General features: G+C 47.0%; 1 protein-coding gene across 1 annotated transcript; it reads left to right on the top strand.

Annotated features, from left to right (window-relative positions):
• The first annotated feature begins 5,884 nt into the window (after positions 1-5,884).
• Positions 5,885-11,620, top strand: LOC126068853 (melanoma-associated antigen B4-like). The gene is given in 5 exon segments (XM_049871543.1): positions 5,885-5,942; positions 6,065-6,673; positions 9,684-9,731; positions 9,734-10,483; positions 11,487-11,620. Coding segments are annotated over 5 exon segments (1,599 nt in total).
• Positions 11,621-16,386: the final 4,766 nt, after the last annotated feature.

A 16,386-nucleotide genomic window follows, 5' to 3' on the forward strand; every position in this document is an offset into this window, starting at 1 on the left:
TTTAGTTTCTCTTAGCAGCCACATCCCCCGCCCCCATACCCATCACTGCATCTCTCCTTTTAGTTTCAGAGGAAGAGACATCCAGGAACCTCTGGGCCTCCTGAAATTTCTTGGTCTTATGAACTTGTCTTTCCTTTCAGAAGTTTATGTTGTTTTCTTCATCAACGACTTTCCCTTTGCAGTAAATATGCTCAAATATCATGAGATCTATCTGGTGCATTTTTTCCACCTGTGCATAAATGGCCACAGTGATTTATTACCCTCCCTGTTGTCCAAGCCATGGGAAGTCCCTTCCAACACTGACTCTGGGCTTGGCCATAGTGCTGGCTCTGCTCAATGGGATAATAGCAAACACGACGCAAGTAGAGACTTGAAAAGAGATACCTTGTGACCACCACCATGTGAAGAAACGCAGGCTAGCCTGCTGAATGGTGAGAGGTAAATGTTTTAAGTTTAAGAACAGATATAAAGAAACCTAGGAATTTAGTTTTTTCTCTGAAAGTTAGTTCTGAGTCAGTGTCGAGAATGCAAATCTCCTTTACCTTTAAAAGTTTGTCTAACCACCCTTTTACTATTATCCACGTCTGTTAGAAAGGAAAGTATACATGGCTGCTGTTGGGTGGAGTGTTCTGTATATGTCCATGACTTCAAGTTGGTTGACTGTGGCATTGAGATCTTCCGTGTCTTTATTGAGCTTCTTTCTGGATGTCCTGTCCTTCACCGAAAGTTGTGTGTTGAAGTCTCCGACTATTAATGTGGAACTGTCTATTTCACTTTTCAATGCTGTTAGAGATTGTGTTATGTATCTTGCAGCCCTGTCATTGGGTACATAAATATTTAATACAGTTATATCCTCCTGCTATATTGTCCCTTTAATCATTATATAGTGTCCTTCCTTATCCTTTGTTGTGGATTTAACTTTAAAGTGTATATTGTCAGAAATAAATATTGCCACTCCTGGTTTTTTTTTGATTGTTTGATATATTTTGCTTGATATATATTTTTTTTCCATCCCTTGGAGTTTTAGTTTGTCTCTCTGAGTCTAAGGTGTGTCTCTTGTAGGCAGTATATAGATGGATTGTGTTTTTTTAATCCATTCTGCCACTCTCTATCTCTTTATTGGTGCATTTAGTCCATTTATATTCAGAGTAATTACAGATTGGTATGAGTTTAGTGCTATCATTTTGTTGTCTTTTTTTGTGTGTTGTTGACAGTTTCTTTTTCCCACTTTAATTTTTTGTGCTGAGTAGTTTATCTTTATATGTTGCCTTTTCCTCTTATTTGTTGTCGTTGATTTTTTTTTCTGCTGAATCTTTTTTTTTTTCTTGTATTTTATTTTGATGAGTAGGGTTGTTAGTCTCCCTTGTGGTTACCCTAATATTTACCTCTATTTTTCTAAGTTTATACCTAACTTTTATTTCTTTATATCTCCTTATCTTCCTCTCCATATGAAAGATCCATGAGTACATTTCTTAGTTCCTCTTTATTAGTTTAATGTTGTCTTCTTTTATATAATGACATTGCTGTTTCCCTGTTTCAAGCGTTTTTTTTGTCTGGATTTGTTTTTGTGATTTCCCTCTCTGGGTTGACATCTGGTTGCTCTGTCCTGTGTTCTGGTCTTGGGTTGATATCTGATATTATTTTCTAACCAGAGAACTCTCTTTAATATTTCTTGTAGTTTCAGTTTGATTTTTATGAATTCCCTAAACATGCGTTTATTTGGAAATGTTCTAAGTTTGTCTTCATATTTGAGAGACAGTTTTGCCAGATATATGATTCTTGGCTGGCAATTATTTTCCTTCAATGCTTTATATAAGTCATCCCATTGCCTTCTTGCCTGCATGGTTTCTGCCGAGTAGTCTGAGCTTATTCTTATTGATTTTCCTTTGTAGGTGACTTTTTGTTTATCCCTAGCTGCTCTTAAAATTCTCTCTTTATCTTTGGTTTTAGCAAGTTTGATTATAATATATCCTGGTGGCTTTCTTTTAAAATCTACGTTATGTGGAGTTCGATGAGCAACTTATATAGGTATCTTCTCATCATTCACAATATCAGGGAAGTTTTCTGCCAACAAATCTTCGACAATTCTCTCTGTTTTTTCTGTTATCCCTCCCTGTTCTGCTACTCCAATCACTCATAGGTTATTTCTCTTGACAGAGCCCCACATGATTCTTAGGGTTTCTTCAGTTTTTAAAATTCTTTTATCTGATTTTTCTTCTAATATATTGGTGACTTCTGCACTGAGCTATAAGGGTGTCCAGGGGCCATACTCTCGGGGTTTCTCCAGTCTCTGTCAGACACTAAGTCTGGCCTTTTTTATTTTTTTTTATTGTGAGTTAGAATATTGTTCTACATTTTTTTTCCATCTCTGTCTTGGACCCTCTATTGTGACCCTTTCTCAGTAGTCAGTGGTAGTAGCCAGGCTCCATCTAGTTGTGCTGGACTCAGTCTGATGGAGGCTGTGGTACTTGTGGTCTAGTAGTACTTTGTACTGATCTTTCCCTTGTGTGTTTGGTTTTCTTCATTTCCCCTTTTTCCAGATGAGTTGGGAGCAGTGGAGTATCTTAGATGGTCACTCAATTTTTGAGACCCCAGATGCTACTCATTATAGTAGAATGTAGAACGTTTTCTTTATAAAGTATGTTATACCAATTGAGGAAGATGTTCCCCAATACCATGGCCCCATAGCCCTCAGCACAGTAATTTGTCCCTCATGGACTTTGGCTGTGTCTATGGACCTTCCATGACCTTTTACCACAACAAGGGTTCTTGTCCAGTCCTATTAGCCAAATGAAATAAGATGGACGCCACACCACCAGTTGTAAGGGAAACAGAAAGTAGAAATTTATTGTCTGCACAGACAAGGAGCAATGCGGGGTCTAGTGACCATAAGGCCAGGTACTCACTGTCTGAGGGGGTTGGGGAGCTTTTTATGTCCAATGGCTTCTGGGGGTTGGATTTGGTGCCCTGAACTCTCCGCCCTTAGCCCTCCCATGTCCACATTTGGAGTTCTGAGTGCTGAATCATGTCATTAATGTTCAGGTCCAAGGACAGATTGAGGATACAGCTCTTTGGGTCCTGCACATGTACCAAAATCTTGGTTTGCGCATGCACAGGACTCTGATGCCGAGTTCAAAATGTTGTTAGGGCTGCAGCATGGTTGGGCTAAACTGCAGTTAGAAGCTGTGACTTGGCAGGCTGCAAGGGGGCGAGGATCTGTGGCCGAGTGGGGGGAAATCTCAGCAGAGGCTTCAATCCCCCCTGTAACAGGTTCCTTTTAATCTTATAAGGCATTTAGGGCTGAAGGTCTCATCTTCTGTAGCTTCTTCCTGCTGGCTAGGGGCCAGGGAGGGAGGGCCTTGGTCCAAAGGGGCAGCCCCCTTTATGCAGAGGGTGGAACCTTGTCCCTAACTGGAGTACAGTGGAGACCCTGAGTGCTAAAGGGGCGACCTACCCCTAAAAGAACGTCTTCTCAGAGTGCTGACCCAGCCTGCGCTCTTGTGAGGACCCAGACAGGGGTAGCATGAGGCACGCCCTCACTGCTCCCTCTAGGGTCTCTGCGAGGGAGGGTCTTGTTCTCACCCTGTGAATCAGGTTTGTAAAGGCAGAATCCCTAGGCTCCGACAGGTATCAAGGTGAGGAACATGAGTGAGCACAAAGGGACCACCCAAGTCTCCACAGTGGGGTCTCAGGGGTCCCACCCTTTCTGTCGCCCTTGGAGGTCCCCACAACATCCTTGGCCCTTAGAGGGCCCCCTCTAGCCTTAGCCAGATGTGATGTACCCTGACATCCTGTCTCCACACAGGAAGTGCCAGAAAGTTGCCGCCCCTGATCTGAGGGGCACGGCTCATCATTGGAGGAGGGTGGAGTCTCAGGACTGGTCAGGAGTCGAGGTGAGGATCCTGAATGTAAGCTACCGGGACTACCTAACCTAGAACAGAGGAGGTACCACCAAGTCTCGCCCCCAACCGCCAGCCACAAGTCCACCAAGCTGATTTCGACCTGGAGAGTTTCTGGACAGGCAGGCCTTGGTCCAAGGAAGCACCCCAGTTCTCACGAGGGAAGAAGCCCAGACCCTAACTGGAGGTGAGGCAAGGACTCTTACTGCTAATGAGGAGGCCCCCCTGCAAAAGAGGGGTGCCCACAATCCACCCCTGCTCTCAGCTCTGGGAGCCCCCGGGCAGGGGTAGACAGATGTGCAGCACCCTGACTTCCTTCTAGAGAGATGAGGGCCTCGGACTGAGCCAGAAATCCCACCCCTGGATTCAGGTGGACTCACGTTAGTAGAGGGAGGAATCCCAGGTCCTACCCAGAAGCAAGGTCAGAAGCCTGAGTGAGGAATGAATGGGTCAACAATTGAGAACTCTGGGGTCAGGTGACCCCACTGCCCCAGACAGCCCTAGGATTCCCAAAACGGCCTGCAAAGGATGTGGCTCACTCTTTCAATTCTGAGGTCTCAGGAAGATGTAGTCTTTGGTCTGAGGGATGTGGCCTCATGACAGCAGAGGGTGGGGTTCCAGGAATGGTGCAGAGTGAAGGAAGACATGATTGAGGTACTGGGACCACTCAGTGCAAAATGGGGAGGGTTGCAGTGGGCTCTGGTAATGCCATTAGCTCTGGAAGCCCAGGACAAATGTGGCAAGTTCAGAGGACTCTGGACTTCTGCCTAGAGTGTCTGAGGGAGATGAGGGCCTTCGTTTAAGCCCCAATTCAGGAGATAGAGGGATCCCAGATATTGGTGCAAGTTAAGGTAAAAATCCTTCAGAAGACAATAGGGAATTAACTTCTCTTCTCCCCTCCCCCAAGGAGAGAGGAGGGTGCAGCAAAGCCTCCTACTGCTATTGTCCCAAAAGAGCCACGGTCAGAGGTGTCGGGCTGAGATGCCCCCTGGTTTGTTCCTAGGGACAGATGGTCTCAGGGACACGAAGTCCTTGGACTAATGGAGACCCTTATTCAGGAGAGGAAACCCTGGTGGCATAATGGTTAAGTACCGTGGCTGCTAACCCAAAGATGGGCAGTTCAAATCCACCGGGCGCTTCTTGGAAACTCCATGGGGCAGTTCTACTGTGTCTTATAGAGTTTCTATGAGTCGGAATTGACTCGACGGCAATGGGTACCAACGGGGTATTCAGTAGAAACAGGAGACATGGTGTCTAATAGAAGTCAAGGTGAGGATACTGAGTTCTGATGAGGTGACTCCTCCCAGAAAAAAGGGGGAAACAGAGAGCCCGAACACTGTGTTCAGACCTAGAGGACCTGGGTGTGGTTACGTAGTGAGTTACACTCACTAACTCTTAGGGCATTCCGGGGAGGTGAGGGACCTTGTAAAAGGGGGCAGCCATGGTGAAGACCCTGGTAGAGGACTGAGACCTCCAGGGAACCCCAGACAGAACGGGCCCTGGTGTGCTGTCATCACTGAGACGCCCTGCCAGGAGTGGAGGCCGAGCTGCTCCTTCAGTTTCTGCTTGTCGGTCCCAGAGGGAGTTGAGGTTTCAGGGTCAGATTAGTAGAGGGGTGGTGCTCTGGCCCCGCCGGCAGTTGATATGATGGCCCTACGAGTGAAATTAGAAGAACCCCAATAACCCCATAAAAGAGTCCATAGTGTCAGCCCCTGCTGTCACCCCAGTAATCCCCAAGCAGGGATGGTAATCTACAACCTAATCCTTCCTCTAATTTCCTCTATAGGGTCCTGACTGAGATATTAGGAGCCTTGTAAGGTCCTAGAGCAGCATCCTCAAGAATCCTGCATAGGTGTCGGTTGTGAAAGCCAAGGAGGCATCTCTCTGCTACAGGGCGCACACCCTCTCAGCCTCCTTCCTCCTGTGGGCTCGCATCACCTGCCCTCCTTCCACACTCAGGCCTGCTATCATTGAAGAGAGTCATCATGCCTCGTCGTCATAAGAGTAAGCTCCGCACCCACGAGAAACGTCGCCAGGCCCAAGGTGACACCCACAGTGTCCAGGATGCTTAGGCCACTGCAGCAGAGGAGGAAGGGTCACCATCCTCCTCCTCTCCTCCTATTGGGGGGCTTCCCCAGAGCTCCCCTGCTGCTTGCACTCCCCAGGGGTCTCAGAGAGCCCATCCACCACCACTCCTGCTGCAGGTGCTTCGGGCAAAAGAGCTCCTAGAGGGGCCGATGGCCAAGATGAGGGACGTCCAAGTTCTTCTATTGCCCGAGCCCCCAGTGAGAGGTCACGTAGAGACCCTATAACCAGGAGGGTGTTCATGTTGCCGCAGTTCCTGTTCTCCAAGTATGAGACGCAAGAGCACGTTACAAAGGGAAAAATGATGAAGATCATCAACAAAAGGTACAAGGAGCACTTCCCTGAGATCCTGAGGAAAGCCTCTGAGTACATCGAGGCGGCCTTTGGCCTTGACGTGAAGGAAGTCGATTCCAAAGGTCAATCCTATACCCTTGTCAGCAAATTGGAGATCACTGAGGAAGAGAATCTGAGTGGTGGCAATGGGTTTCCCAAGACCGGGCTCCTGATGCCTCTCCTGGCCATGATCTCCATGAATGGCAACCGGGCCACCGAGGAGGAGATGTGGGAATTCCTGAATGCGCTGGGCATGTATGATGGGAAGATGCACTTCATCTTTGGGGAGCCCCGGAAGCTCCTTACCAAAGATTTGGTGCAGGAAAAGTACCTGGAGTACCGGCAGGTGCCCAACAGTGATCCTCCATGCTACGAATTCCTGTGGGGTCCCAGAGCTCAATCTGAAGCCACCAAGAGAAAAGTCCTAGAGTTTTCGGCCAAGGTTAAGGATATGTATTCATTCAATGCCTTCCAAGTCTTCTGTGAAGAAACTTGGGGCGATGAGGAAGAGAGCCACAGGCAGAGAATGGGCCGGGTCTAATGTCAGGGATTGTCCAGCAGGCCCTCCCAACCCTAGTGAAGTCTGAGGCAGATTCCTCACCTTGTCGTTGAAAATGGCTGTTAACCCTCTGAGCAGTGGGGGCAACATGGGGCTGGAGAGAGCACATGTACTTCTTGTATCCCTGTTATACTTGAGTGACTTGTACATTTAGCTCGTTTTTTGTATTTTTCAAATGTTGTTCTTTTTAATTGAATGTTTATTAAGATTCAGAATCTAAATGTACCCTCATGCATTCATTGCTGTCTTCCAGATTTAGGAGTAAGAGTTTCATATTGTGTAAAACAAAATGAAAACCCTTGAATCTTTTCTTAGGAATCCAGAACTAGTTAACGTGGTATCGGAATAGAGATATTCTTGGAAATATTAAAGATATGCACAGGAGTTAGTTGGGATCACAAGGTAGAGGTAGGTAAACATAAATATTGGTCAGTTCTTGGTTTCCTTTATTCCATTCGATAAAAGTAAAAAAACACATGCCAGGATTTGTTTAGCTTATTCAAGGCCATTGTAGAAAATAAATTGTGATGATTTGACCTCTTGTTCCCTGGCTCTTATTTTCCCCAAAGAGTAATTGAGCATCTGCTCTTTGGAAGGCTTCATGCTAGTACCAGGGCCCTTTAGGCAAAGGTGTCGAAGCCCTGTGTATAGATTTTAGAGTCTAACAGCAGCTATGATACAAGGAGGAGGTTGAGATACTCTCCAAGACCTCAGGACTAGTAGAAAGGGGGTGAGCGCTTCAGGGTTCCCTCTAAATGCCCTGAGGCAGGTTATTTTGGGGCCTTGGGAAATTGTGATCTCTCAGTCTGCACTGGGGGAATTTTAAGTTAGGAAACATAGGGTTAGGAAGGGTAGGGGGTGAGGAGCAGGTTGGGTGAGGCTGGGGGCAGAGGCAAGTCCATATAGGCTATGGGAGGAGTGTGTAGGGTCAGATACTCCCATCGTGTGTCTCAGCGTGGAAGGGCTGTGCCTGGAATGGAAACCAGCTCTTCACACTGCCTCTGGGATTGGGGGGAAACCAGAGAGAAATCCCCCCTGGGAAGGACCAGAAGGTGTCTGCTGTTCTTGTCCCAGTGCTCTTGAGCATGACTGCTGACTGAGTGTGTTATGCACTTTATTTCCAGGGTTTCTGAGAAATAGGGAGATACTCCGTGTAAGGAAACCAGTATTAGTATCTTTTTGCCTTTGGCTGGGGGAGCCAGAAGCCATGCCATTGAAAGGACAGTAGAATGAGTTTGTCTTGAGTGTCATTTGGCAAACACCAAGTGAAGACTGGACTTTTGGCCGTGGTGATAAAAACTGGGGTGACATAGATGGAAGGGCAGTTGGGAGGGGAAATTGTTGGTCCTTGACAGCACTTCTAGGAGCTTTGTCTTATATTAAATTGGGACAGTCTACCCACACGCACGTTAAGAATATACTCCCTAATATGGATTGAATGTAACCACCATGTCCCCCCAAAACAAGTGCTGTAAATAATGACCCAATAACTATCCTTATAATGACATTTGGAAATACATGTTGTTATGTTAAAGACAGGGGATTGTAATGTGTATATTAAGTCAACCCAACACCTTCCCCAGGGCAGAAAGATGTGGCAGTCAGCTTCTGTAAAGATTTACAGCCTCAGAAACGCTATGGGCAGTTCTACTCTGTCCTGTTCCATCCCTCCGAGTCAGAATCTTCTGGACAGCAGTTTTTTTTTTTTTTCTGGGGGATGTCTTAAGTCCAATCACTTTTGAAATATAAAGGAGGTGATTGAGCAAGCAAGTAATCACAAGCGGGGAATGATAGTTGCCATGCCACATAAGACCTTCGAGGAAACAAGAAACAGAAGCTACAGAAAGACAAGGACCTTCCCCCATAGCAAACAGAGAATTAAAGCTTTGCCCTAAAGCCACCACCCTAAATTCAGATTTCTAGCCTTCTACACTGTGAGAAAGTAAATTTCTATTTGTTAAAGCCTTCCACTTGTGGTATATGTTATAACAGCACTAGATAACTATGACACTCCCTAATGAGTGATAAAATGCTTTGACCTTGAGTACTAACATAAATGTTGGCAGTGCAGACCCATCTCGTGGCACCGCAGAAAAAAGACCTGGCAATCTGTTTCTTCAAAAATTATAGCCAAGGAAACCCTATAGGGCAGTTTTACATGGGGTTGCATTTAATTGGAATTGACTCGAAGGCAAGGAGGTATTGTAAAATATTACTTAGTTTTTCTTCCTAAGTAGTATTTCTTCTCATTTGGTTTTCTTTGTCCTACCCAGTACCCAGTGCTTCTTTGTCCTAGAGCACTGCATATTCTTACAAACCCTGGAGAAAACAAAACAAAAAATTCTCAGATGGGTGGTTGGTGTTGTGTGGTGTCAAAATAATCCTAGTAATCAGTGCCATTCTTTAAAGACCCGATATGCTCAGTCACTTTGCCAGGTGCTTCTCTCATGCCTTGCACACAGTGTACCAGCCCTAGAAGACAGGGCTTATCAATCCCACTTAACCGAAGAACCTAAAGCTCAGAGAATTTGGTAATGTATTTGAGTTTGCAAGTCTAGTACCTGAGCAAGCTAGATGAGACCTCCGGTCTGAATCTGTCTGGACCCCACGCTGTTCCACCACTCCTCCCAGCCAGAGGCTTACCCTGTGTCTCTTAATTCACTGTTCTCTTCACTACAAAATGTTTCTCAGGTAGAAAATGAATAACGCTATGCCCAGAGCATTGAGTTGGACTGTATAGCCAGAGCTATGTGAATACTAAAATAAGTGAGAGATACGAATAAGGAAAAGGAAAAGATAATATTCAGTGGCTCAGGCCACTGCAGCAGAAGAGGAAGGGTCCTCTTCCTCTCCTCCTTTTTGGGGGTCTCCCCTGCTGCTGGCATTCCCCAGGGGCCTCAGAGCATCCCGCCCACCACCACTGCTGCTGCTGGTGCTTCGGACACAAGAGCTGCTGGAGGGGCCGAGGGCCAAGATGAGGGAGGTCCAAGTTCCTCTGCGGCCCCAGCCCCCACTGAGAGGTCTCAAAGAGACCCCGTAACCCGGAGGGTGAGCATGTTGTTGCAGTTCCTGCTGTACAAGTATAAAATGAAAGAGCCCATTACGAAGGCAGAAATGATGAAGATCGTCAACAAAAGGTACAAGGAGCACTTCCCTGACATCCTGAGGAGAGCCTCTGTGCACCTGGAGGTGGTCTTTGGGCTTGAGCTGAAGGAAGTCGACTCCAAAGGTGAATCCTATGCCCTTGTCAGCCAATTGGAGATCAGCAAGGAAGAGAATTTTATTGGTAGCAGGGGGTTTCCCAAGAATGGGCTCCTGATGCCTCTCCTGGGCATGATCTACAGGAATGGCGACCGGGCCACCGAGGAGGAGATGTGGGCATTCCTGAATGTGCTGGGGATCTACGATGGGAAGAGGCACTTCATGTTTGGGGAGCCCAGGAAGCTCATCACCAAAGATTTGGTGCAGGAAGAGTACCTGGAGTATCGGCAGGTGCCCAACAGTGATCCTCCACGCTACGAATTCCTGTGGGGTCCCAGAGCCCACACTGAAGCCAACAAGAAAAAAGTTCTGGAGTTTTTGGCCAAGATCAGTGCTACCGACCCCGGTGCGTTCCAAGCCGTGTATGAAGAAATTTGGAGATTTACGAAGAGAGGGCCGCAGGCAGAAAATGCACCGGGGCCAGTCCTAATGCCAGGGCAAGAGCCCCTTTCAGGGTGAAGTCCAGCATGTCCTCCCACCCCTAGTGAAGTCTGATGGAGATTCTTCACTTTGTTGTTGAAAATGGCTTTTATCTTCTTAGTGGCGGCGAGGTGGGGTTGGAGGGAGCATGTAAATATCTTCTTGTGTTCCTGTTACACTTGAGCAAATTGTAGATTTAGCACATTTTTTGTATTTTTCAAACATTTTCCTTTTAATTGAAGGTTTACTTAGAGTCAGAATCTAAATTCACCCTCATGCATTTATTGCTCTTTTTCAGATTTAGGAGTGAGAGCCTTTCTGTTTTGTAAAACAAATGGAAAATCCTTGAATCTTTTTTTGTGATCTAGAGCCAGATAACATGGCATCACAATAGGGGTATCCTTGGAAATGTTAGAGTCTGCAAGGAGTAGCTGGGATCACAAGAAAGAGGTGGAAATACATAAGTTGGTCAACCTTTGGTTTCCCTGAGAAATAGAAGCTACCCCTTCCTGTCAGGAAGCCACTGTTAGTAGCTCCCCTGCTGCTCACTTTTACCTCAGAGAGCCCCATCCACCACCACTGCTCCTGCAGGTGCTTCCTATACAAGAGCTAATGGGAAAGGGAATTTCCTAAGAATGGGCTCCTGAGGCCTCTCCTGGGTGTGATCTACAAGAATGGCAACCGGGCCACTGTGGAAGAGATCTGGAAATTCCTGAATGTGCTGGGGATCTATGATGGGAGGCGACACTTCATCTATGGGGAGCCCAGGTAGCTCCTCACCAAAGATTTGGTGCAGGAAAAGTACCTGGAGTACCGGCAGGTGCCCAACAGTGATCCTCCACACTATGAATTCCTGTGGGGTCCCAGCGCCCATGCTGAAACCAGCAAGATGAAAGTCCTGGAATTTTTGGACAAGGAGTATGATCCAGCACCCAGTGCTTTCCCATTGCACTATGAAGAGGCTTTGAGAGATGAGGAAAGGAGAGCTCCAGCCAGAGCTGATCCTACTGCAAGGGCCAGTGCACATTCCAGAGCCACATCCAGCACCTCTTCCCACCCCTAGTCAAGTCTGAGGCAGATGACTCACTTTTCTTTTGGTGACACTGTGTGATATATACATGGATTTCCTTAGGGAATTCAATCTGTTAAATTTATTATTTGTCCTTTTACCTACCTGCTCTTTTATTCTCCAAACATTAATTGAGCATGTGCTCCTGGAAGGATCCTTGATATTGCTGGAATTCTAAGACAAGGAAACCTCAGCCGCTGTCCATAGATTTTACAGCAAGAGCAGCTATCATATAAGGAAGAGGGTGAGATACTATCTCTATGAACTAAAGGATAAGTAAAAAGAAAGGTAAGATAGGATTTTCAGATGTGAGCAGTGAGATGCAAATGCCCTGAGGCCTCGGTGGAAGGGTATTTTAAGTTAGGCTTTATGGTGCGAGTGGTGCACAGGGCCAGACACTCCCATGATGGGTCTTAGCATAGAGAGGCTGAGCCTGGAATGGAAACCAGCTCTTCACAGTGACTCTGGGATTGTGGGTAAACCAAAGAGAAATCCCCTCCTGGAGCAGAACTGGAAGATGTGCTGTGCTCCTGTCCCAGTTCATTTGAACATATGCACTGAGTAGGTGTGTTATGCACAGCGTGTCCAGGGACTTCCTGAGAAATAAGGGCGACACTCCCTTGAGGTAGGATGCTCAGCAGCCTCTGGACTATCACTTGGCCCTGGTCTGGGGGAGCCAAAGTACTCTCAAACAGAAGGGCATTCAAATTAGGTTATTTTGTGGGCAAGTTGGCAAACTCTAAATGAGGTCTAGATTTTGGGGAAGGAGCTCAGGTGGCTCAACAATTAAGTGGGAGAAGAACCTGGTGATCTGCTTCCATAAAGGTCACTGCTGAGAAAACTCTTGTGGGTCAGTTCTACTCTGTCCTACTGGGTTGCTGTGAGTTGGAATCGACTCAGTGGCAACTGTCTGTCTGAGGACTGAAAAACAGCTTGGAAGGAAGGCAGGATCCAGCCTTTGAAACAACTTCTCAGGGCTTTCAGTTGTATCCAACTGGGAAAGTCATCCTCATACCCAAAATATAAAAGATACTCTAATGGGGAAATCTTTTTTTTTAGTTAAATGGGGAAATCTTAGTTTCCTTGTTAATCAGCATTTTGGCTGGTCTGATTTTCTTTGTCCAAAAACACTATGTATTCTCTGACATCACCTAGATATGAAAAAAAAAATCCTACTGGGCCGGGTGGCCCTCTGGGGTTGTTACTCAACCTGGGAAGGTGGGTCCTTGTGTGACGTACTCAGAGTTGCCAATAATCTGGACACCAGTCTTTGAGAAAGAAAGTAACTTTACTGCAATGCACAGAGCAGGGAGCGGGAAAGAAGTTCCTCAGATTCGACTCCCAGAGCTACAGGGGAGCAGGGCTTACATGTGACTTAGGCAGCAAGATGGTGGCCACGCAGGTGTTCTGGGGAGGGAAAATTCTAGAAGGTGGCCAGGAAACAGGAGGTGATGCAGTTTTTGTCAGACCTCTTGCTTTGGAATAGGGTCTGGGTGAAGATTTCTCTTCTGATTCATTCCACCTGTTCCTGTGTCCTCTCTTGCAATCAACTGGGTCATGGCTGGCCCTTCTGCACATGCTGGGTGGCCAAATCTGACTTGGGCTAGTTTAAGGACTAATGGAAATTTACTGGCATTCATAGAGTCAGGTTAGAACCTCCTCTTGATATGTAGCAATTCCTTAACCTTAAGGGATAAGAGTCAGCTACTCATCTGGCTACTTTCTGCTGACATGGGGTGGAGTTTTAGGGACCTAGGAAGAGGCAAGGAATGATTATCTCCTGGAGGCAGCAGGCAAAGAAGACTTAGAAGGTAGAAAAGGAGAGCTTAAATCTTCCCCTTACCTTCCCCACCAAACTCACAAAAAGAAATATAAATGTTTAAGTGGCTTTCAGTTTATCGGCACCACTTGGAAGTCCCCTGACCCAAAATCTAGCAGATCCAAAATTTGAACTCAGGCAGATGGTCTTCAGGATCCTTCTGCTATACTGCCACCAGAAACTTTATTGGTTTTCTTCTTCTGCCAGGCCCTTTCATACACTCAGAGAGGTTTTCCCTTCAATCTAATTAGAACAACCTCCCCATAAACACTGTATACCCGCCAATGGCCTCCAACTTCTGGGCACCAGTGCTACTCACCAGCTTTTGCTGCCTTACTCCACCTCTAAGATATAGGAGGGCAAAGAGAATGGCCAATAAATGTTGCTTAGGTGCTAGAAGTGAAGGAAATTGCCTGTATAAGCAGAACACATCCCAGTAACCCTGAAATGCAAGGAGTACTCACCCCGGCCCAGGAGACTGAAGGAGAACCTTTACCTAAGATACCTGGAAACACTAAGTTCCTGGACTACTTAAGGGTCATCTAGACCACTACATCCCCAGGGTGCCTTAAGGAGAGGTCTCCCACACAACATTTCATAAGGGCTCAGTTGGAGCCAGCTTCTGGTGGCCACCCGGACTCTCAACAGGGCAATGTAGCAACTCGATCCAGGGCAAACTGGTCTCTTATAATATAAGTATTCACCCACATTGCCCACACTACCTTAGGTTTCTAATTAGACCTTTTAAGCACCCAGTCACGGCAGTAGTAGTAACAGTAGTGGTCTCCAGGGAGCATGTAGCTCCCACCAAATTCATAAATGTCCTGACTTTGGATACAAAGGCACCTCCATTATCACTTTGAATTGAATAAGGTAGGCCAAATCCAGGAATCATTTCACTGAGGAGAGCCTTGCTTACCTCGGGTGCCTTTTCCATTCTGTAGGGAAGGCTCCTACCCATAAGGTAAAGGGGTATCTACAAACACTAAAAGATACTTGAAACCTCCTGGAGCTGTTGGCATAACTGTTAAGTCCACTTGCCAGTCTTCTCCAGCTCCAGTCCCACTAGCATGTACCCCAGGCATAGGAGGTGCTGGGCCTGTTTTGGCTTCTTCACGCAGGTGACACATTGTTGAGTCTTTTGTAGATTAGGTCCTTTATTCAGTTTGGCTAGCCAGTGAAACACAGCATGTGGACCGTAATGTGTGCTCTCATGGGCTAGCTTTATTATCGGGTGCATCAGGTGTTCTGGTATTAACACCTCTCCTTGGAAAATCTACAGCTACCTGTCTTCTGCTCTGTTCAAGGTCAAAGCCCCATTCACAAGCTCTGTTTGTATCACATTCAGTGCACTGGGGGTTTTCTGGTAGCTGAAGATTAGGAATTAAAGCAAAGCAAGTTTCGGGGGTTTTGTTCTAGCAGCTTGTTTGGCTGCCTGATCGTTTAACTATGTGAGACTCTCCCAACTGGTGCTGAAGGCAGTGTATACCTGCCACCTCTGTTGAGCATACATAGTACATTACTCCAAAAAGGCATCTCTAGTAGGCTTTCTTTCCTCCAGTCCCACCAGCTGAGACACTTTTTACTGCCACAGCCCTGGCAGGGTGTGGTGCGAGTTAAGGATGGTGACTGTCTCGCCAGTCCCTGAAGCTGTGTGGCAGTTCTGCCTGTGTTTGGCCACTCTCTATCCTGCCAATGAAGCCGGCTGACGGCTGGGACTACAGATTTGTTCCTGCCTGGGGTGGCTGGGGGGGCCCCCCTGTGTGCCTGGGACAGCAGCAGAGTCCATGTTTTCCAGTTCTCTGGTCTGTTGTGTAAGTTGTCCTCCCACTGTTATTGCAACCTGGGGTTCCCTGTGGGCTGCAGGGGAGCCCCAGGGCCCCATCAGTCCAAGTCATCGGCTGACAGCTGCAAAAACTATGGGTTTCCCGCTCTGGCAGGGCTGACCGCCAGGGGCACTCTTATTTCCAGTGGACTTTCTATTTGCAGTAGACACACTGTCTGGGGCTTAGGTGGCCTTGGGTCGGCCACTGTCCTTTTGGGGCCGAGGACTTATTCAACTTGAAGTCTGCCTGGGTGGCAGGTATCCTCTGAGAGCTGCTACCAGAAACACGGCCTTTTTCTTTATACCTGGTTTCAATTATTGAAGACCTTAAAGGCAATCTCAAGAAGCTGTAGTCAGTCCTAGACCTCCTTCTAACTTTTGAAGTTTTCACCTGGTATCGGGGGCGCTCTTGGGTGATGAAACTCATTATTTAGGAACCAAGCATTCTCTGGGTCTTCAGGGTTTATGTCAGTAAAATGCCGGAATGCTTCCTACACCTGTTCTATGAAGCTGGAGGGATTTTCCTTGGGGCCTTGTTGTACATCCTGAACTTTCCTAAGGATCTCCTGTTTTGGGGTCCCTTTCTGTCAAACAATTTTTATCATGTTCTAGCTCTCCTGCCCCCAGCTGATAACCTGTGGCACGTACAGCCTGGGCTGCTGGGAGTCTAACGCCTTTTTGCCGGTTGAGGTTATGCAGCCTGTCAGCGTGTTGGCGTGTCGTTTCTGAGACCATCTTCTGTTCCTCTGGAGTCAGGTGGAGAACGGTGTATGGACCCAGATAAACCCTCTAGGCTGGCCGTTGTGATCCAGTCGGCAGACATTTATCTCAGTGGAAATTGTCCTGAGGAAATCTGGCTGGGTCCCTGGCCAAACTGCACCCCACTATGCGTGTATGCTGGAGACACTATTCCCTAGGCAGGACTGGAAGTCTCTGACTCAGGAGGCCTGGGAGCAATTTTCCGGAGGAGTGGCAGAGGGTTCCGCCAAAGGAGTAACGCTGCCAGGCCTACACCTCCAGGTGGAAGGGGTATGGATAAATGCAAATCTCAGTGCGGCTCAGGTGGTCGACCTAAGCCCCCACTCTATAAACAAGGAGCCTGTGTTTCCCCTGGGC

This window comes from Elephas maximus, chromosome X (genome assembly GCF_024166365.1).
Source record: "Elephas maximus indicus isolate mEleMax1 chromosome X, mEleMax1 primary haplotype, whole genome shotgun sequence".
NCBI lineage: Eukaryota > Metazoa > Chordata > Mammalia > Proboscidea > Elephantidae > Elephas > Elephas maximus.